This window comes from Amphiura filiformis, chromosome 8, assembly GCF_039555335.1.
Source record: "Amphiura filiformis chromosome 8, Afil_fr2py, whole genome shotgun sequence".
Taxonomy (NCBI): domain Eukaryota; kingdom Metazoa; phylum Echinodermata; class Ophiuroidea; order Amphilepidida; family Amphiuridae; genus Amphiura; species Amphiura filiformis.
Window position 1 is genome coordinate 40,651,645 of NC_092635.1, and position 24,184 is coordinate 40,675,828.

The following is a 24,184-nucleotide window of genomic DNA, read 5'->3' on the forward strand; positions in this document are numbered from 1 at the left end:
CTGCGTACATCGGATTTTTGGTTTTCACATAATCACAAATATTTGAAAAGTATCCTATTTTCATAAATATGTTGCAATTTTTTTGGTCCCACAGATGTACACGTGCAATATGTACCAGAAAACTCTGTTGTTTGCATGTTGCTTTCAATTCTAAGTAGGTGACACAAGTGTTTATAAAAATGCTTTAAATATTCAGGTGTAGGTTAGGCCTAGGGACATTAAGTTGTGCGTAATAGTCTTCTCACCGAAACTGCTACGCGCCTACCGCATATTTTATGGTCTGCCGCGTAATCGCGAAGGCATACAACGCTCTATCATGTATACGCGAAGGCACACAATGCTGGCGTGATTGTTAGACACGGCACAATGGAACAATCGCCCTCATGAATATGCAAGAATTCACAGCATACAATGCACGGGACTTTGACTGTTGATACGTGGTCTGTAGTAGTCTGTGGATACGAGAGCATTTAGGGTGACATGCTTTATATTTTCAATTGACAAGCTTAAAATAGCACCATCCCAACACATACTCCTATTCTGTGAGTCTGTTAACTTTCCAAATTTAAATAAGAGCCTTGCCACAATTAATATTCATTTTCAAATTCTATAGCATGTCACCCATAAAGCAATCATAAGCCATAATATTATTGTAAATCCAAGCAAAAAAATGGAGTAACTTCACAAGATTGTCAAGGAAAATTTGATACAAGTTTTGGTGCAACGTAATGTGATGTAAATGTAGTGGGGAGTAATTGGTACATATTGCCTGCGTACATCGGATTTTTGGTTGTCACATAATCACAAATATTTGAAAAGTATCCTATTTTCATAAATATATTGCAATTTTTTTGGTCCCACAGATGTACACGTGCAATATGTACCAGAAAACTCTGTTGTTTGCATGTTGCTTTCAATTCTAAGTAGGTGACAGAGTGTTTATAAAAATGCTTTGAATATTCTTGTTTAGGTTGTTAGGTCTAGGGACATTTAGTTGTGTGCAATTGCAGAATAGTCTTCACACCACAGCTTTAGGTTTAAGGATGGACTTAGGGTTAGTTGTAGGATAAGGAGAGTAGAAAATGATTAAGCGATTATCAAAAGGTTGCCCCATGTCACTTGTTGTATTTATGTGCTGTAATTATTGCATGCATTCTTATTTAAGTTGTGAAGCTAGGAATAGGTGTGCACATCAAGCAGTGTACATCTAGACTTATCTTATATCAGGATCATTTTCAGTAGATATTGCAGGCTCCATTGGGTTTTGCTTAAATCAATTTGTAGGCTTTGTTTTTGTAAGGTAGTCACAGTGCTGTTTTACCTACACCTGCTCCACACATTATTCATGTAGACACACTCTAGACAATGCAAGTCTAGAGGTCCTGTGTGCAATCTCTAGTGCACAAACCCAATGTAATTCCCAAATGCAACCAAGTTTAGATGGGTTTCAGGTAAATACAATGATTTGAGAAACCAATGCTTGATGAACAGTATGAATTGTAATGCATCATATATGGAGTGCCTTCATCTATGTTGTTGTATCTGGGATAGATTTTTCAAAGTATTGTAATATGTTGTAAGTCACCAAATGCATCATTATGTCCACTGCCACAATAATGGTTTACAATCGATACATGCCATAAGTAGTAGTTACTTATTACAGGATGACATTGAGTGAAGATTACCTGTAACTTTATGTTTGATGCAATGGAATAAAGCTTTCTGTAATGGACTGCAGGTTCAAATCAAAGTGTGCAAACTGACAATGAATATATCAGGTTTACAAGTGGACCTGGATCTGGAAGAATTCTTGGGAACAATCCTAGAATACCCTCTGCACATTGTGTTTTAGGTCTAGGATTTAGGGTTAGGATTTAGAATTAGTGTTAGGTTTAAGGTAAGTAGAGTAAGTGATAGGATGCATGCTGAAGGTGTTCTTTAGATATATAGTGTCAATTGCTATGTGGATTTAGTAATATAAGCAAAAGTGGTTATGTTGACAAGTCGTTTGTTGTAATAACTGATCATACTTGGTCTCTTCATGTATATAATAACTAGATACAAGATCAAACATCCAGGGTCTATTACTAGAATAAAAATAATTGGCCTTGACACAAATACGGATATCTTGAAAATCTCTAACCTCCCCTAAATGACAGAAGTATGTCCAGGTCAGGGTTATACTGACCAATTTAGAAAGCAGGTAGTTGTAGTAATTTTGAAACCGAATGATAGTAACAGTTTCTTTAGAGGTTTCCCGTAAAAACTCGATAGTTAGCATATGTGCTTACTGTCAAGTGCATTTAAAACATGCAAACATGAAGAGCCCCATCCACAAAAGTGTAAAGGGTTTTGAGCAAATCATTGATACACATAGTTATATATGAACAAGTAAACCTGCAAATGTGTGTCTCAACCCCATTAGCTCAGTTGGTAAAGTGCCAGACTTTGGTACAATTTCATGTTTTCAAAAGTGCTTGATAGAAAGCACATGTGCTAACTATCAAGATTTTACGGTATTGGGGATTGATGAGTATAACTATATACAGGTGCAATTAAAAAAATTGAACACAGGAAGATAATTATGTTTATCGCATCTGTGTGAGATATTGTTTCCAACTTGGTACTTCTTTGAACAAGTGTCATTACATAAACACATTTATTATACATCTGTGCTACCATATTCTATACACCTAAACCTAAATCAATTCATAAATACAACTATGGAACATTCACAAGTGGAGTTGTTCATATACCTGATCACGTTCATATACCTGATCACTTCAAGTGATATGAGGTTTAACCATTGTGAGGTTTGTGATTGACAGAATAAACAACAACATTTAATTATATCAATATCAGTCATGATTTTGTACATCCATGTTGCAACATCCATACTACCAAAAACATGAAATGAATTCATAAACAATATATCAATATCACTATTTGATATGATCATAAAACCATGATACTAAGTATTCATTTTTATGTATCAGTATGTTTTTATACTCATCCCCGTGAGTTTATTTTGTTATTAAAAATGAGTGTGTTTTTAAGGCTATTTCAGTTAAGATCCATATGCCCCTGTGGAAGACATGATCACACAGGGAAATAAGGTTACCTGAATGGGTGACTCCATTTGAAATCTACACTCCCTGTGTGGGAGATTAAGGTCATGTCTTCCATAGGGTGTATGGATTTCAACTGCAATAGCCCCTATGAGTTGCCTTGGTATAGTGTAAGTCAGTGCTAGCCAGAAAAGTTCATTGAAGGATCACAATTAAAAGGATTTATTAAAAAATTTACAGATATGAAGATTGCTCATCTTGAAACATTTTTCTATATTGAAGTAGCAAAATATTTTGGTGAAAACTGTATTTCAATTATCATGCAGTAAACTCTAATAGTGTATTTGAAGATGATTTACATCATGCAAACATAAATCAATGGGAGACATTTGTTTCCCCAATATTTGACACAAAATATGTTGATTTTCTTACAGACCATGTCATTCCAGGGAAGCTTACAGGACTTGCGGTTAGGCCAGTCTAACACAAGGTAGGTTCATGTTGTTTGTCATATAGTCTTGTACAAGTCTTGTGACAACTGAAATGTTTTGATGGATGATGGATCCAAGCAACAGCTACCTAAACTTATGCGTAGCAAAGTGTAATTGTATTAACATAATACAGGGAGTCCACAAAATTGGGTCCCAATTGATATGCTGATTTCATCAACAAACTGTTAGGTATCATGTTGTGTATCTGTGTCACTAATGAAGTGAGCAAAGTTTTAGGTCTAAGGTAATAACTGCACTTATCTGCAGTACCTGCATATGGGAAACATGTAAATGCAATCTTTTTTCAAGGTTGAGCTTATTTCATAAAAAAGTGTGTGTTGAATTTCGCATGCCTCAGATATGATGCCTAAGCCTGCAGACTTGTTAAAGTAAATCAGTATATTTCTGGGCACCATTTTTATGGAACACTTCATATGATAGCTTACATTACCAATGCTTAGGTAGATTATTACTTAATTGTATTACAAATAGAAACCTGTTCATTCTTCAAATCATAATCATTTGTGGTAATATAATTAAATATACATTTTGAGATAATAATATGTAGAAACATGTGCTATGCATGTGTGTTACTTAAAAGTCCCCAGCCTATTTGTTCATTAAGTCAAATTTATTGAAATTGCACAATATCATTTGCCCCGCTGCCATTTTGCACTAAACCTAAGGCCTATTATATAAATGAATGGATGATATTATAAGTGACCATCTTTAAAACATGCTTCCATGTTCACTAAAATCACAAATTTTTGCTTATAATTATGATTTAGTGATTAGAATATGTCATACTGTAATAGTATGGTATGATTACAGCAATCAAGTCAGAAATGCCAGTAGCTTAAAGTTTACGGTCTACAATGAAATTTTAACACACAACCGGCATTTGTGCTCTAAACTGGTACAAACATAGTCAAAAAGAGTATTGACACTTATATATCTTTTGAATGGTTTACAAGATAGACACAATATATTTGACCTATGATGTTTAGTGGATACGGGACAGAAAGATGACGTCACTTGATTGTACATCACAGTAATAGTATAGAATGTCGCTGTACTAACATTGCATATAAGAATATAAAGACCTTAGAAGTAGCCATTTAAATAAATACATTTGGTGTATGATATATCTCATTTGTTTTGTCTCTGTACCTTGTTTTTTGTGAAAAATACACATTCACTTCAACCAATCCCAATCATTCAGGTCACTCAAGACTTTAAATTTGTAAGTGTTTCTAGTTCTAATACCCTGACATGTCAGTGTTTGTGTCAATGCTTCTAGATCTAAATTTTTATGGCAATTCAGTGTTAGTGCTTGCATCCCAATTGTTCTAACTAATATGATATGATACATTCCCATATATACAAGAAGACATGTGTGTCTTGGATTGAAATTTCAGTTTTTCATGCCCTGTTCTCCCAACCCACACCAAAGAGGGTATGGAAAGGGCTACACATTATTCAAATTATCCCAATTGCCTGCAACTTATTTGTCAGAATGCATCCATGGTGAAAGTGGACTATTTGCCAGCTAGTGGTTACATAACTTTGTGGTAACTGGATCACCCGCCATTTTGAATCATGGCTCATGCTTGTGTGGTGATCATTTTGATCGTGGTTCAGGACTCAAAAAGCACAATCCAGTTGACATGGTAATAACCAGCTTCCATGCAAGCTAGCACAAAATTCTTATTTCAAAGCTCCTATATATAGAAGATTTTCATATCATGGAATACAAAAAAAAGGAAGAAAAATACCCACCTTGCGGGTTTTCTGTGATACACATTTTTGTGCTTGTTCTGTATTGTGGTTTGTCATGGTTTATCTTGATCAATCATAAATCCATTTTACCTATTTAATGAAACTATTCTTGCATTACTCAAGTCTGTGTGCAAGTCTATTTTTTTGTAATTTCTACCTACATATAGCTATAAACTAAATTTCTACTGCTCTGGTTTTGTTTCCAAATTTCTTCTGTATTTTGCTCATGTTTCATATCGACTTAAAAGATGACACCAGTGATATTTTATAAATTTGGCTGTTAAATGGCATGTTCAGGCAATGCAATTTTCTCTATGCTTGATATCAAGCATCCTGAAAAAACTTCAAACTGGTAAAAAAAAAAAAAAGTGGGAAAGTTGGAAACTATTTCATAGAGATATCTACATCTGTTAGTACTTGGTATATTGGATATGACTGCCTGAAGTTACTGTTAAATGTTTTGGAAAATAAGCCTTGATTTGAACCCAATTTGATATTTTCAATGCACATGTAATGAACCCGGTAATCAATTCTGTCACTTTAAAGTCAAGACATGATAAGATACGATATACGCGATATATGCTTGTTTAAATGTATTGTTACCTATGTTTGTTACCTATGTGTTTCATATATTATTGATGTATTATGTATGAAGGTTTGGGGTCAGGAATTTCATTTACCCAAATTTGTTTTGTCAAATAAATTAATGCGGAAAAACATTTTTTAATATAGCTTTTGAGGGGGTAGCACTATTGTTTAATGTCCTTATTATAGAGGAAGAATGATTTTAACCCCCTGGACACTAGTCATCTAACAGCATTTCTGATTGGTTGATAATTTGAAATGCTCATTTCAATTGCCAATTATTTATGGTCAAACTTGCTGATTGGTTCAAAATTGGACACAATATTCATTTTGGCCAATCGGCAGGTAGTTCTCATGGGGTTAAGTTTCTACAGCATGCATTTGTCTTGGTTTAATTTATATAAATGTAGCCCCAGATTATTTTGCATTATATTCTTTAAGACCTATTCTTTCCTTAACATCTATCCTAACTTAAAAGCATCATATACCTCACCTGGATTCTGTTAAATTAATTACTTTGTCTTCACAAAATTTCAATTTCTAAGTTATTTTTTCGAGCCTTGTGGAAATGTGATTGTGAATTTGATTTGATTTGACTGCTAAATAGGCATTTGAATCTATATACAGCATGTGAATTAATGTCAGTTCTGTGTGTAGTTTGTCACTAGGACATTTTCATCTTTGTTAGTCCTTGTCATCGCACATATGCAGCGTCCGTTTATTCTAAATGCCCAGCCCAAACGAACATTAAGTTTAATGAAAATTGTTGCATGTAAGGTACTGCCAATTTAAAAAAAATGTTTAGAAAGCCTTCACTTTTGACCTCTTTTGAACTTTGTCAAGTTTGTGTTGACTCGTCAAATTGTTGCATGCATGTGTTTTTTAATCAAACCAAAAATCAAAACCTCGCACTGTTGGCATGATGTTAGAAATTTGTGCAAATGGATATTTTGTCAACATTGATGTTATTTTTAAATAAAAAAATGTCTGTAAATAGAATAATTTATGATATCAAGAAATTTGAATTGAAATTTGTCCCGCTCTACTTGATTTAATTGGCAAACCTAGCTATGACACTGGACGATGGCACTGGCATAGAGTGGCGGTAAAACTTGGGGTTAAGTAAGTAGTTTCTTTTCCACTCACCGTCTCTATGGTAACATCTCACTGGATGTTAACGTCTGATATATATTCAGTTTCTGTTTTGATTTGATTTCCATCTATTTTGATTATTTTCTTGTATTTCAAAGTGAGTGTGTGCTTCAGATTTTTATTTTTTTTATGCATCGATCACAAGGGTTTCATCTGAGTCCATGGAATGCCGTTTTTATACGTCACAATTCACTAGTTGTCATGTTAGATATGGGCTATTACAGTTTGCATCCATACACCCCCTGTATGGAAGACATGACCTTAATATCTCACACAGGGAGTATAGATTTCAAATGGAGTTGCCCATTTAGGTAAACCAATTTGAAATTCACACTCCCTGTGTGGACGGTTAAGGTCATGTCTTCCGTAGGAGGTGTATGGTTTTCAACGGTAATGGCCCATTGTAGCCTCTGTTTAGGGAGATTTCAACATCATTTGCTAGTTTCGTTTTCCCTAGTTTAGTTTTATTCCTCATTAAAAAATGATTTATTACCCCTTATCACACCCTACTGTTATTTATTTATTTATTATTAATAAGTTCTGCATGCTTGTAGTTGTTAAAAATGTAATTGAGGGAGAGTTAGGCCTGTTTCAGACCTTTTTTAAATTTTATTGAATTTTTAATACTTTCAATGAGTATGCATTATTAATCTGTTTCAACTCATTTTATCTTCTATATAGCAAATGTTTGTTCACAAAAAGTTTTTGTTGACAAACATGCTAGAAGATAAAAATGACTTGAAATAAATTGAATAATGAATACATGTTACATCAACTATTTGATGTCAAATATGGAGTATGAGTCAACCTTTACTAATGATGAGACATTCCCAGGTCATAGTTCATGAAGACTTGCAATGTATTACAAGTGCTTTAGCCAATGGGCAGGAAAAACCTATATACTTGTAGCCCTTGAACATGTTTAAAACAAAATTGCCAAGAGGTTACATATGAGATTTTGCTTTAAAGGGGTAGGTTAAAATCTGGAAAATGTCAAGTGAATACTGCTTGTAACCATGGTGGTGACAAAAAATATAAATGTTTGTGGTCAACTAATTGACTGATATAAAGATGTGGTCAACTATACAACATTTGTGGTGGGTATGTGTCGTTTTAACTGCATAAACCAGACACACATTCCATTTGGAGTGCACAACGAAAAGGCTCTGTAAACATGTTCAGGGGCCAATGACACATAGTAGGTTTTTCCTGCCTAACGATGCAATAATAATTCTTAATTCATCATGAGATGGCATTCAAGAATTTGGCATGGGGATTCAGGTAAGCTGATGCAGGTTCCTAGTGACCGGTCCCTTATAGGGATGATGGAATTTGTAGGTTCATACAATCAAAATCTAGATTCCAAAAACACCCTTACATGCCTACAACAATGGATTTGGGACTTGTTTTGGCATTTGAAAACATATCAATGCAGAGTAAATCTTCAAGAATTAGACTCTAGAATAGGCTGTAGGTTTTGATAGTTTCCATAATATTAACATTTTGATAGTATCATCTATATACTCGATACACCTGCCAGTTCCACTTCATGAGTGAGAGGGATGTTAGTGTTCACCCATTAAACATTGTGTGTGTTGATGCTTCAACACCCCTCTCATTCAAGTGTACCCCATAGACACTGTGTGTTGATGCCCGAACACCCCTCTCACTCAAGTGGAACCAGTGGATGTATCGAGTTAATAGATATATAATTGCAAAGAGTATAATAGTTGTAATATGTTAACCCAAATTATTACTCCATAATTTCCTGAGTTAGCTGTTAGATTGTATATTTGTAGATGATATCTTGCATGCTTGATATTTATTATCATATTTGTTATCAGCTCCCACAAAATGAGCGTGAAGTCACAAATTGGTAGTTTCGAGACATCCTGGCTGCTGAGTTATGTTCTTTGTTTGAGCCAGTAATATGTCCTTTGTGAATGCCCTATTGTGCACATAGGCGTAGATCTGGGGGAGGGGGGATAAATCCCCCAATATTTGGGGTCCATACAATCATCTCCTCAATGTTGATGCCAGTATGTGGGTTTCTGACCAAATTAACCATTTTAGCCCCAAGTTTTGCATACTTCACATGAATTTATTCCACTTTTGCACCTTATTTCATCAGTTTAGCTTCAAAACGGCAAAATTATACACGCTTCGCGCCCATATGTACAATTACCTTAATCAGTCACCAAAAGGTGCTGGATTCACTATACTTCAAGAAATATTTTCAAATCCCATCCCTCCAATGTCAAAAAGAAATCTACGCTACTGATTGTGCATGTTTTGCCCCATTCACAAAGGACATACTACGGGCATGCACAGGTGCACGTCAAACAAAGAACATCGATTCACCAGCCAGGGGTCTCGAAACGACCAACTTGCGACTTTCTGCTCATTTTGTGGGAGCAGGTCACATTTGGTGCCATGATTATGTCATGTTAACTAATCCCATGTGTGTATTATGTATGAACCGATTTCAGTAAACCACCAAAAACATTGGTATAATGTACAGACCCTTTGTGATGTGTGGGCCTTCAGTCATATAGTCATGTTGGTTGTCAAGGTTTCATCTCTTTGCAAACATTACAAACATTGAAAGATCATTGATGGCAAGTTATCATAGTGTCATGTGATTGGGCTATTCTATTTAAAATCCACACTACCCCTGCAAAAGATAATGGAAATATCTTCCACAGGGGGAGTATGGATTTCAAATGGAATGAATACAGGTAGATATTTGAATTGCATACACCCTCTGAGAAAGATTTAACCTGATTCTTCCACAGAGGAAGAGTGAGTTTCAAATAGAGATGGTAAATGTGCTAATTTAATTTGAAATTCATACTCCCCCCATGGAAGATTGTTCCCAAATCTTCAACAGGGGTAGTGTGGATTATAAATGGAATAGCCCAGTGGTACCCTTCAGTAAAGCCAATTAAGAGATGTAGTGTGCCTAAAGAGGTTTAACCCAAAGAATACTGATTCAAAATTGGCCCGTGTGTAGCACTATGGTAAATCTGCTATTTTTGTTTGTCGCTCATGGAGGACAAATTATGTACCTCCGGCGTTTTTCGGCAATTGCCCAAAATCAAAGGATTGAGCATTGCAAAGGTTTGTGCACTTAGCGCATATTTTTGGCACAACATGTTATGCACAGAACATAAAAAATATCGCACTTTGAATTGAAATTGAACAGACACATAACAAAATTATCCGGGGGTTCACTATTTGCCCTCCATAAGCGACACACAAACATGGCAGAGTCGGTTCTCTTTGCTTCTACCTCATTGAGAGTACCACACATGAATTATAATATTTACAGTAATTTCTTGGCCAAACTGGAACACTGTAATTTGTGTAAACGCTAGTGGCTCCGCGATAAACACACGCGAATATTATATAGCGCGGTACAGAAGAAAGCATACACGCGTCTTATATTGCGTACACGCTTAGTATGCTACATGGACGCAACGCGCATGTTCCAGTTTGGCCAAGAATTTACTGTAAATATTATAGTGTGTTTGAGTTGAAGCTCTAATGATTGCAGACGTGACCGAGATCCATAGCATTTCTTAGAGAAAAACCAACTGATAAAGGATAGGCTTCTTTAAGATGTGCTGAATTCATTTTATTCAAGTTATTCCAACATGTTATGTCTAATAGTCAGAAACATAAAAGGAGAGATGTTCATATATAATGAAGTGACCAATATTTTTTCAAATTTGGTCTAAATTTGGGAGGGCAATTGAAATATCCACTATTTCTGTCATGGTTTGATATTCAGCCATTTAATTATATTGGTACATATAGATTAAAGTTGTATGTTTTACTTTTGCCTTTACAAATGCATGAGTCAGTGTATCTTGTAGGAATTAGTTGGTATATAGCAACAGTCCATCTTAGAGATGGTGAAACTGGTACATTCGTTATTGACCTAGACCTATGTAATGATCAATTATTGTCTTTTTGTATTTTGTGTAAACATCGTCCAGAGCTAAACTCTGGAAAAAGATTAACAATGCAATTAATTGCATAGTCAATTGTTTGATTTTTCGTTCCATTTAAAATGATTGACTTGTAATTTTGGAAGATTTCAGAAGTACATTTATTTAGTTACATTTTAAGTTTGCTCTCTATAGAGAGGGCTATTCCATTCAAAATCCACACCCTTTGTGGAAGATTTAGCTGAAGACTTCCATAGAAGAAGTATGGGTGTCAAATAGAATAGACAATTGGGTAACCATTTGAAATACTCGCTCCAGTTGTGGAAGATACAGGTAAAGTCTTAAAGGGGAGTTTAAGTTTCAAAATAATTAACCCGAGCCAATTCAATTTGAAAAACATACTCCCTTTGTGGAAGACTTTTCTTAAATCTTCCACAGGTTTATCACATATTTCTAATGGAACAGCCCATTCTGTATTGAAGTAATAAAGACTTGGTGTTCAAAAATTATAAATGGGAAAGAAACAAAATATTGTAGATTATTGTGTATGCCATCAATCAGCATTTTGGTAAAAGGTACAAGATTCAGTTGGTTGACAGATTAAGGGGTTCCAATAGATTAAAAATACCAAATGGTAAATTTGCACAAATTTTTACAATTTTCTATAAAACTACAAATTTCAAGGCAGACTTCCTGATAATCAACATAGGAATAATGCAGTCACATAATTTCCCACCCATTTAACTCATTGATTCATGTCCATAGTTTTATTTATTAATAGACATTGAATTAGATAATAATAACACATGTCATCAGCTAGTTTAGATTACATTGTTATACTAATGGCTTGGTTAATGATCGTTAATTTGCAAGTGATCTAAATATATCATTAATTGAAATTTTTCTAATGTAAAGTATATTCTAATAATTTTTGATCAGACGAAGCAAACTCAAATAAAGTTGTGTGAAGGACCACCCATATTTCAGTCAAATGGGGTCATTTTCATATTTACTACCATACTCTTCATCATGGTATCATATGTGTGAAACTCTTTTTCTACCCATTCGAGCTTTAGACCAAACATGGTATTAATTATAGGTTTGATTTTTAATTTTTGTTTACTTCCAACAGAACAATAGAGGAAACTGAGGAAGCAGCTGATGACAATGTAGAATCACCCAAATCAATGTAAGTAATGAATGTCAGCCTTGAAGTAGTAATGTCAGCCTTTAAAAGATTGTGATATATAGCTTAAAACATGCAACATTTTCCTCAGATTAACTTTCAACACCAGAGTTGCATTATTTATAACGTTGTTCATTGAATTCTGCACCAGAATTGCATATAATGTAAGCTTCTTCAGACTAACTTGAATTTTAACAACAGAGTGCATATAAAGTAACATTTCTCAGACTAACTTGAATTGTAACAACAAAGTTGCATATAATATCACTTTTCTCAGACTAACTTGAATTGTAACACCAGAGTCAACCTTTCTCAGACTAACTTGAATTTTAATAACATTGCATATAATATTATAATGTTGCTCAGACTAACATGAATACACCGAAGTTGTATATTATAATCTTGTTCAGACTAACTTGAATTTTAACACCAGAGTCACATATAATATAACCTTTCTCAGACTAACTTGAATTTTAACACCAGAATTGCATATAATATAAACATGTCTCTATCTCTAACCCCTCTACTTTCCTCATAATCCTTATCCTCACTCCTCACCAAACAATTTCTTCTTAATCCCAAACACTCAGGTTTTTATCACCGTAAGTTAACAACTCTTTCTATATTCTTCTCAAAACCATTTGTCTGTAACCCCATCTCATATGATATTTTCTTTACATAAGAACACACATATATATGCAGTAAATACTGCAGGAATATTTGGTTCTTTTTTTCAAGTACAGCTCGTGATGTCTCAGCAAATTTTGTTGTGTATTGCATCAAATAGACTCGAGCGCTCCCATACATGTATGCCTCAGAATCAGATGTATGTATATCAAGACACAGCAAAGATACACATACGAAACGGCTGCCTTGACACATTGATAGCACAAGCTGTACTACACCCATTTGCAAAGATCTTTGCAGTGCCCTATTTGGTGCAGAAGATGAAATCTGGTTCGGATTGGCTAATTGAATCACATCAACACCTCATTCACCGATCAATCTGCATAATATCACGTAACACAGGCATAAACTAGTTATTTTTATGCTATTGGTCGGAAGCAGTGCGAAAGATCTTTGCAAAAGCCTGTAGGCCAAAAGCTCTAAGCAAAGTATGAGCTTGGCTTCATAAAGAGCCACTCTTACATAAAGAACACACCCAATTCTAGCTCCCTACTTTGCTACTATATCCACTTTCCTGGTTCAAGTTAAAGGTAGTCACATTATAGAGCCCTTGTCAAGATAGCGATCACATCATAGCTTATCTAAGTCTGCACCTAGGGGTGTTGGTACCCATACCATGTAATCACCATAGCTTACATATATATATGTTGGTATAGCCATTCTTATGAATGGGAGGAATGCTTATTCACCAGGGTTTTTTATTCTCTTTTGTACATATTGGAATCATTAGTATTTTGAGTTTTTTAAACTTTTCTAATCAAACTGTTTTTGTGTGTGTGTTTTTTATGCAATTGCAATATTCTGTTATATCTGTACAAAAATGGTGATGTGTGTGAGCCTCACAGACACACACCAAACACAATTGAGCTATGAAAGCAATAATTATGTGATAAAATATCAAATTAATCAATATTGTTAAAACAAATCAGTTTTGATGTAAAAATTCAAAATGGTCCATGACAAATAGGTGGAGCTCAGAAAACCATCAAATCCTGACTTATTATTAGTTCTGTTGCTATTTATATTACACTATGAAAATGAGGCATTCCTCCTGTTGAAACTAAAGGATATAATTGATTGGAAGTCCTCATTTTATATACATATGGAGTGGCCATTAAGGATTATGTTACACATGCAGGGTAATGTAAATCACCTGTTTGATACCAGGACACTTCCAATTTTGTCACATGTTCATTGCTTATTTCACCAAAGAGTTGTACTTGTTAGATGGCCCAGTTTAAGATAACAAGATTTTGACTTTGTTAACATTACAAGAGGAAGAATCATGTTTATCCTGCCATAAAATAGTATCACATGCAATCATACTGAGGCACTTGGGTATTCCAGATAAATTCCACCCCCTCTCCCATGGAAGGCACAGACCAAATTGTCAGCAAAACCCCTATGGAAGACATAGCTGGAATTTATATATTTGAAAGATTTACCTGCCATATTTCTAGTAATTTCCAGTCTTTTTTTAATTTATTGCTTCTTTTGCTGCTTTTTCACCACTTGAAGCATTTAGAATTTCACAAAATGTCTGTGTCTCCCAAATGATACCATCCAGTTGGAATATATTTAAAAAAATACCAGCCAGAACTCCAGGCCTGCTCTCAATTCCAACTGCATATGTCATATTTTCACATGTCTTCCATGGGAATGGGTTGCAGAATGCATCTTGAATAGCCCCTTTGTAAATGATGCATTTTTTCAGAAAGAGAATAATCGGAATTTTCACATTAAAAGTTGAAGATGATTACCGGTATTAGTTTAATTTGAAGCTTGCATAACTTTCTGTAGAAGTGTTTTTGATTAAGCATTAGAACTATCATCCATCATCTTACCCTTCATTGCTTCTTGGGAGAGTAAAATTATAGTATGAAATATAGGAGATATACAAATTTTGCTTTTAATGTTCCAAATTGGTTTAGGAGACTTTTGGTGTAGTTCCCATGAAATCACAAATCAAGCCTTGTATTATTTAGAACCTACTTGTAGTGTTACAGAAAACCCTGAAATACTTGCTCTTTTTATTTATGATATATCAGTACAACATGCTACTGACAAATGCTATGATATCAAATTAGATATGAAAATATATTTTACTGCTTCATAAATCGGCTTTGCACAAATTTGAACTAGAAATATGATACAAAGGTGCTTTAGCATCTTTATGAAGTGTTTAATCCAACTGGGGCTGAAGCTTTACAAATGGAGTATTCCAGTTGAAGTCCATACACCCCATATGAAAGACACGACCTAAATCTGCCACATAGGGGGTGTGAATTTCAAATGGAGTTACCTGAATGGGTGGCTCTATTTAAGATTTACACCCCTTGTATGGGAGGTCATGTCTTCCATAAGGTCGTGTCTTCTATAGAGGTGTAGGAAGTCAACTGGAATAGGCTTATACTTCCAACAGCTTGACAAAACACAGCCTAGAAGTAGTCAGCTGCTAATTGATCTCTTGCAATGCTTCTGCTTCCATTCTATAAATGTGGACCAAGTGGACATAAAAGATTATATGATGGTAAAAGATTTCCTCTTTCAATTGCATTTTAGTAATTTTCCAAGACTTTAAACCATGCCTTTTCCATTTTTTTTTAGATTAACCAACAACAACTTATCGGCCTCCATGGAGTCCTTAGAAGATATCTCATCTGACATGTTCATGGTGGATGATGAAGATATAGTCACAAGAGGGCCTGAACCTGAGTCATGGAGTGTCACTGTGGAGAAGAAGGTAACTCTAACAAGAATGACAAAATAGTTTATGAGCTTATATGTGAGCCAATTGTGAAAAAATCACGCCATGCTTTTTGCTGTTTCTCCATTTACGATCATGCCCAAAAGTGTCTCCTTTCGATATACCGCGTCACATATGGCCTTGTGTGATGTGACTAAATGCTTATTATAAGTGCAGTGATTCCTTGTTGGTTCATCCTGATTTCTGATTTCTTTCAAACTATTCAGTTCCAAAGTATGTGTCATTTCACAACTGATTTATCTACATTTTATATTTCAGATGCTTAAGAAAATGAGCCACAAAGATATCAAGAGGCAAGATGTTATATTTGGTAAGTTGTGGATATTTTTGGTTGTTGTTGTAATATTTAATGTTTTTAACAGAGCTTGACAGTTTGAACTCATATTGTTACTGCCATCTCCATTGAACTATCTTAGCTTCTATACAGGTGTGGGTCTCAAAGTCATGTTTGGACAAAGTAGCTGAGTTGTAGTAACACACATAGTGTGCATATAATAAATGCTCTCTGATCTATATGGAAATGTTTTGAAATTTAATATACTAAGTTATGTTTATTATGTTCAATTACAGAATTCATAATGACAGAAAAGCATCACGTGAGGACCTTGAAGATCATGCAAAAGGTAAGAGATGCTAACAAGCTGGGTGTGACGGTTTATCATAGTGAAGGGTAGTAAGGGTACAGCCATCATGAGCAGTGTCCTGGATGATGGTGCAGTGATTTATAGGGTGCGTGCTGTATGACAGAAGGAATTCTATGTAACGTGCAATCAAGTCTTGTAAATAGGTGTTTGTAATTTTTCCTGAAAATTAAGTTTATTTTTCCCCGCCACCACGTAGAGTACTTTTGTCATGACATGTATTTGATATACAAGATATACATGTCTGTATATCTACCTCAAGTCACCAGCATTAGCTTTGAAGTTCAGCATGTTCTGCATTGGAGAAGCGTGGTTTCTTGCGTGTACATATGCAGCATGTTGATCGCGTGTATAAAAGTATGTACACACAGTCACTCACCAAGTAACGCTAAGCTAACGTAGAATACGCTGAGTGCCAGTGACTGGAGGTAGATATACAGACAACACCATATGTTAAGTGTCATAAAAAAATATTTCAATTCAATGCTGCTAATTCAGTTGTGATGTAACTGTTCATATTGAATCCTAAACCAAATATGAAAAAAAAAATCCAATGTATTTTATTCTATTTCATAATGCGACTGATTGTATGATGATGACTTCATCTTCCATCCTCAGATATTTGCATATGGAATGCAACATGAATTACACATGGACCAATCAGTAATCAGCAAAGTATTCCCAATGTTGGACCATTTAGTTGAGATAGCAGTCTCTTTCTATGAAGCTCTCAAAGAGAGGCAAGCAGCGGCTGTTATTGTAGAGAAATTTGGCGATTTACTAGTTAATCAGGTAAGACCTTGGATGTTACAGATGATACAATGTGAATCTAGAGAATGAGTTGGATGTTGTTAAAATTGGTTTAACATACAGCCACAACAAGCACAAGGCTTTTGTTTTCTTTTGTTGGTATCCTTCAAAACCAGTAGATACAATTTTGTTAGCATTTTTAAAATGTAGTTTTGTACTATAAAAAAAAAAGTGAAAATTGAAAATGGTGGACATCATTCCGATTGATTTGATCACATCACATATTAGATCACATCACATATTTAGATAACAATTTGGCTTAATTATCAAACACCTGGGTAGACCCAAAGAAAGATTTAGAGAACTTGTTCCCCATATATAACCAATCATTGTACTATGGGATATCCACCATATTTGATTGTCTCTCATAGGGACCAAAATAGGGTACCTACCAAAATTTTGCAAGCAATCATGCACTTACAGTTTGCTGTGCACATGGCGAATCAATCTGGAGTAAGTTCTCCCAGTCTAAACTTATTGGGAGAGGAGTAAAACTTCAGTAACTAATGTCTTACTTCATTCTCCATTGTGACTTAATGCCAGTTTAGTAATGTTGGCATCAAGATAGATATCAGAAATCAAGCTATGTTTAAAAACATACCAATAAAGGCAAACAATTATGAGCATTCTTTCAACCTGCTGGTTTACTTTCTTTTATTTCAGTTTTCCGGTACTAACGGAGACAACATGCTTATGGCATATGGGCTGCTATGTAGCCGACAAAAAGAAGCCGTATCTGTATATAAAGACTTGTATAAAAACGACAGAAAATTCCAGGCCTTCATCAAAAAGTGCAGTTCCAATGCCTTGTGTCGGAGATGGTCAATCCCAGAATGCATCTTGAGTGTGAGTCACAGACTAACCAAGTATCAGCTGCTGATTGAAGCCATCATGAAACCAACAAAATGTGAGTAGAATTGAGGAACATTTTTGATTCCAAACCCAAAGATTGATTGAATGCAATCCAAGTCAAAGTTCTTTTTATTGTCAATTTCTGTGTACAGTAATAGTTTTAAAGGCAAAATAGTTTAAAAACGTCACCAGAAATCATCTTAAATTTTCAAGAAACTGTGATGCATCCAAATTACTATGAAATTAACCCTGTGGCACATTTGTCATGAGTACAGTGACTGACACTAATCAGATCTATTGCTGTTAAGATGCATAGATAATGATATGGCTGCACGTCAACCCATTAACATCATACTCCATACTTCAAGTTATCTTCAAGTAGAAGAATTGCATGCAGCTGAAAAAATATACAGCTCCTGTTTCTTTTATCAACATTTGTTTTAAGCACCCCAGATTTATATATTTTAACATCTTACAGATTATAATTTGTCCAATAAATGATAATATTTTGTATGCTGTTTATTTCTTTAGCAACATCCGCCCATAAAAGTGACACACCATTACTAGAAAAGGGTCTACTACTTATCAAGGTAAGGAAACTGAATTGTTAAAATTTGGTATCTGATACATATTAAACATTCTTAAGTTGTAGGAATGATTTAAAATATCACAAAATCCGTTTAGTATAAGTATTTATAAAGAATTTTGAAGTTCATATTCCGTGAAACTCAATACACCTTTATATTTTATTTAAATTGGGATAATGGTCCTATAAGGGTATATAAAACCATGCAAAGTTTATTCCTACAGTTTATCCTTAAGTGGAGAACAGTTAAGAGTAAATTGTTGTAACTCGGACTCCATTATTTTTTTCCCTACAGAGTATATGTAAAGAAGTAGATTACCAAGTTGAAGAATACGAGAAGTGGCAGAGATTACTAGAGATCTACAACAAAGTCGAGGCCAGGTCGTCAGGAACACTAAAGAGTGGCAAAAAATTCAGGGTAGGTATGACTGATTGAGAATGTTGGCATAATCCACAATGTAATTGAGAAAGTTTTAAAGTAAAATAGGGAGAAATATGTTTCCTTTGTTTTTTGTCTATATTGACACTAACAAGGCATTTTGGATGGAATTATTTTTAAAGAGTGTGCTTTTAAAATTGATCAAATAATTGGACAAATTTAACCTGATTTTCATGACTTATGACTCACTTTGCTGGAATATATCATAACACCCTGTAATTAATGTTACAAATGCCCCCATTTGCACATCATGGTACAGTCATAAGCTCATATCCAAAATATTATGAATCGCTTTATTGCAATCACAAAAAAGTTTAATCATTGTTATTGTGTTGTTGTTGTTGTTGTTGTTGTTGTTGTGTTGTTGTTGTTGTTGTTGTTGTTGTTTGTTGTTATTGTTTCTCATTATCAATGCTGTGTTTTCCCCTGTAGAAATCTGATTTGTTGTCAAGCAATCGTAAGCTGAGACATGAAGGTGAATTACTATGGAAATCTGCCCGAGGCAAACTCACAGAAATCCATGCAGTGCTTCTAACAGATGTGTTAATCTTCTTGCAAGAGAACAACCAGAAATTTACATTCGCCTCACAAGATAACAAGGTAGGTCTCAAACAGTTTCACAAAGGCAGTCCAATTTAGTCCATGGCCTAGCCTAACTGTGTTGGACCTCTATTTCTTCAAATCAGCAAGCACAATTTACCTTTCTGGAATTAACTGTAACTGTGCACACAATGACGCAAAGATAGTCAACATGCATGTTGAACTGTGCTGTAGCGATGTGCTTATCAATATCACATATGTAGGGTTAAATTACTAAGGCTTCAGGGATTTACCGAAATGGTATATTTGGTCAAACTCTTGTTCGCGAATGAAGAGACAGATTGTCAACATCAAAAAATCAGATCAAATCAGATGAATCATCAGTCAGTCTACCAATAGCATTACACCGCTGATGACAAAGAATGGTTTCTCTAAAATATTCGGTATCTCATAAAACATTATCGTTCAGCCCATTTGTAGTGAACATAGAACCTAACTTACACAATTTTTATTATTTGGTATCATTGAAGAATCTTTTTTTCCCCAATTAGTCTCTTACTTGGCATAGTTAATCAAACGATGAAATATCTTTTGTATCCCACTTTCAGCCTCCCGTAGTCCACTTACACAAACTGATGGTACGAGATGTAGCCATAGACAAGCGTAGCATCTACCTGATCAGTCCCAACAAAGCAGGGCCAGAGATGTATGAGGTGATGTGTACATCAACATCACATAGGAAAAGATGGAAACAATTAATAGAGACAGCTGTACAAGAATGTCCTGATGACGGTAAGTCAAATCGTGTAATAATTTGATCTATTGGAAAATAGACGTAGAGTAATGTAGATGTGGGAAATGAAAGCATACAGTCATCATGTGATGTGTTGAATGGGCTATATTCCAGGGAAGAGATGACCTTAATCTCCCACACATGGGGTGTGAATGTCAAATGGGGTTAGCTGCATTTGAAATCTACACTCCCTGTGTGGAAGATTAAGGTCATGTCTTCCATGGGGGTGTATGGATTTAAACTGGAATAGTCTGTTGTGTGTTATGGTGAATGTAGTGGCTTTGTTTTGTAATAGTTATCAGTTCAAGTATCAAATATCTCTGTAGTGTAAAACAATTCTGAAAACAAGATTTAAAAAAATTTGTTTAAACACTTTTTTGCCTGGAAGTAGTCAACCTGAGAATTGTAGAACATATCAATAGATTATGCATGTCTTGATGATGATAGGGGTAAAATGCTGGGAGGGGGAGGGGGAAGGCGATAAGTTTTATGTGTAGACGAAGAAATATACGTTTAGTGCATATGGTAGGGAAATTATTTGCAAGGTTTACTTTAGATTAACTGTTTAATTATTTAATCTTTTTTTTAATGCTTTCAGATGAAGGAGTTGTTGAAGATGAAATATTTGAAGAGAAGAAGGCAGCAGAAGCCAGGGCAGCTAAGGTCAAGAAACTCTTAGGTAAATTGAATATTTCCTTTTTGTGTGTGTGTGTCCATTTTGAGGGACAGTTCAAGTGCTTGAGGAATTGAGTTCAGGACTTTTTGTGAATGAAATTTGAATGCACCAATCAAGCCTATGATGATATAGATGCTAGATATATCGGCATAATGTATTTTATATATAATATGATCTGGTCCATAGAGGCCAAAGGCGACAAACTTCATTAATGTGGCCCAAGTATGCTAGACCTTTGGTGTTTTCTGTATATGATAGCCAAATGTTTGTATAAGGTAATATTATAGTAACTCAATTTTCAAAATTTTTGGCCTTCATGGACCAGATCGTGTCACATATGGTGTTGTTGCAGCAAGAAAAGCTAAGTTACCCTTAGTTTAAATATTACTTGTGGAAAGCTTTCTCACAAGCAGTAAGGGAATTAAGAGTGGCATTGTTTGGCTCGTCCCAGCACAATATCATCAGCAGAGATAGCCTCTGGGTGATCAGTGCCATGAAGCATCATATCATGTAGTGATAGCCTTTGGGTGATAAGTGCCTTGGTAATGATGGTTTTGTTATTAACATTTTGTCATCATTCCACAGAGAAAATGCAAGAAAAGGACAAACAATTGAATACAATCATGGAAGAGAAGAATAAATTGATGGCTGAGTTGAAGGAAACTGTCACCAAAGAGGATCTGCTGGGAACAGTAAGTTGATACAAATAATGACTCTGTTCAAATGATTCTCAATGACGAAACACAGTTATATCTTGAAAATCTCATGCATTGATATCCAACTTGGCACCTGCTTAGCATAAGTCAGTGTAAGAATGCTAGACAAGGAACAAAAATGAAAGTGCCATACTCATGCGACCAAGTTATCTTTAATTTGTGTGGTAAGAGAAAAAAAAACTAGTACCTATCATTTTGTGTACTTTGACCACTGTTACAACAACAATTGTGCATGTGGTTAAAATGTTAGTGTGCAGTATGTGTAGATTTGAGGACAGAATTCTTGTAAACACAATTTCCTAATTCAGAGTATGTGCGTTGTGTCAAGAGTATACGAGAGTGAATGCAGAAGCGATAAATCACTACTACAAGAAGGTTGAACCATTGGGTCATCAACTGAGTAGAAGGGACAGAGACTTGGCCTGTCTTCTACACATTTGTTGACCACCATTGCATACCTGCAACTCTGAATAATTTGTAATTTATATTAATGTCTGTAGCAAGCCTGATGCAAAGCTTATGGGTAATAAAATGTAGAAACCAGAATGGTTTTTGACACAAATGTCCTACTTCCTTTTCAGCTGAAATCTACTGTATTCAAAGAGAGAGATACCAAGATGCAAGAAGCAAGGGATGTTTTATTAGCTGCAATTCAAGAAGGTAATTGACAGAAGTATATAGAATGTTGTCTGTATTCTGAGGCCAAATGCATATGTAACAAACCACTACATCAGAATATGGGAATGAAACTCACAAAACATTACTTGGAAGGTTTTATCTAAAGTGTTTACAAAATACTGTAGTCATGCTGTATTCTCTAAGCCAAGTATACTTAGCTAAGAGAGAACAGGGTTCTCAGAAAATGTTTATAGCTAGACACTGCAGACTTAGTAATTGAAAGTTACATGCTTTTTGGGTATTTGTGTATCTCCAGAAAATAACATTTTATTTTTGGATAGCCAATATGCAAAATGTTGTTTTTAAAATATGCAATGTTGTTTACTAATCTTTTAAATATGAAAAAGAATAACCAGCCAACAAATAGGCTAGGATGAGATGTCATAACTACCAAATGCTGGTGAGAACAAATCATGTACCAGTAAAAACAAGCTGTATGTTTGTAAACAACATTTGAGAGTAAATACGGACTAGATTGCGCATCATATCAATGCCAACCAAACTTCTAACAAGTGCCTGGCCTATGCAACAGTATAATGGTTTTAGTTATGCACCATCTAGTCCTGATTTGTTTTTGTTTGTATTTCATTTTTCAGCGGCTCGTTTGACGTCAGTAGTGTATTCAGCAGGTGCAGGTGGTTTAAGTAGAAGTGCCAGCAGTGCAGGGGAGAGGGCTAGCAGTAGTTATCAGTCACATGCCTTGCCTAAACGTGCCGAAACATTCAGTGGATTTGATCACGCTGCAGGTAAAATACAACATATTGATGATCTCACCAAGTAATTCCCAATCACTTATGTGCATTTATGTCTGGCATTGAGAGTGTCAAATCATTCTTGGTACAAATGTCCAGGGGTTCATTTCACTAAACTTTTAACCCTTCGTAGCTCAAGTAACCGATCGTAAAGTTACGAATACTAGACGTAACTTTATGTAGGGTCCCTGTAGTAAATCCCTATTACTTATGAAGGGTACCATTCACCAGTAAGTTTAGTGAAATAGAACTTACGACTCGTCCTAAGTTACGAACGATTTCGAGACTTACAAAGATTCATTCAGTTTAGTGAAATGGACCCTTGGCCATATGTGTAGCCAAAGTGATCAAGGGTTTGGCAATCAAACTGGCCTGTATGCCATCCAGTAAAGAGGAAGTTGGGGAAATTCCACAAAATGTACACATCTTTTTAGAACTCCTGTCAAGAATATCTCCATTTTTTGCTTTCTTACATGTGTTTCAGCTCAACATGCATATAGAAAGAATTATGATAAAATGTAAACATTTCTTGTAAAAATTCGGGGAATTGATTAAATGTGAAACGGATACATGGAGATTCTCTAAATGGTGAAGCTTTTAAGAAATAATCAATACCACAAATGCAAGTCGTATAAATAAAAATCATTGCAGACTGCTGAAAATAATATCTTTGTCTATATAAAAACCCATGTATTGTTACCTTTCAGGAGCTGGTGTCAAAAGGAGATTTGCCATGGAGAACAAGCTACATGGAAGCTCTCCAAACCTGCCTAGGCTAGATAATGTGGACGGTGGCCCCGGCAGTCCTCAGGGATCAAATCCTAATCTTGCAAGTCCAGATAGCCCTAGGATGAATATGAAAATTATTCCTGTAACTAGTCCTACTATAAGCGAGACTAGTAGCAAGAAGGTGAGTGTAGACAGTGGGCAACGTAAATGGGCTGTTCCAGTTGAAATACTTACACCCCTATGGAAGATGTGTTCTTAATCTCACACACAGGGAGTGTGAATTTCGAATGGGGTTACCTGAATT

General features: G+C 35.2%; 1 protein-coding gene across 1 annotated transcript in view; it reads left to right on the forward strand.

Moving 5' to 3' along the window:
• LOC140159532 (uncharacterized) overlaps positions 1 to 24,184 on the forward strand; it is an 85,913-nt gene that overhangs the window by 56,353 nt on the left and 5,376 nt on the right. The window contains exons 16-33 of the mRNA XM_072183022.1: positions 3,503 to 3,558; positions 4,782 to 4,802; positions 6,992 to 7,045; positions 12,161 to 12,217; positions 15,509 to 15,644; positions 15,927 to 15,978; positions 16,239 to 16,291; positions 16,928 to 17,101; positions 17,783 to 18,026; positions 18,503 to 18,561; positions 18,853 to 18,975; positions 19,429 to 19,596; positions 20,145 to 20,328; positions 20,928 to 21,008; positions 21,591 to 21,697; positions 22,303 to 22,381; positions 22,996 to 23,145; positions 23,859 to 24,061. Of these exons, the coding sequence (XP_072039123.1) occupies positions 3,503 to 3,558; positions 4,782 to 4,802; positions 6,992 to 7,045; positions 12,161 to 12,217; positions 15,509 to 15,644; positions 15,927 to 15,978; positions 16,239 to 16,291; positions 16,928 to 17,101; positions 17,783 to 18,026; positions 18,503 to 18,561; positions 18,853 to 18,975; positions 19,429 to 19,596; positions 20,145 to 20,328; positions 20,928 to 21,008; positions 21,591 to 21,697; positions 22,303 to 22,381; positions 22,996 to 23,145; positions 23,859 to 24,061 (2,001 nt within the window). The remainder of the gene's footprint in view (positions 1 to 3,502; positions 3,559 to 4,781; positions 4,803 to 6,991; positions 7,046 to 12,160; positions 12,218 to 15,508; positions 15,645 to 15,926; positions 15,979 to 16,238; positions 16,292 to 16,927; positions 17,102 to 17,782; positions 18,027 to 18,502; positions 18,562 to 18,852; positions 18,976 to 19,428; positions 19,597 to 20,144; positions 20,329 to 20,927; positions 21,009 to 21,590; positions 21,698 to 22,302; positions 22,382 to 22,995; positions 23,146 to 23,858; positions 24,062 to 24,184) is intronic.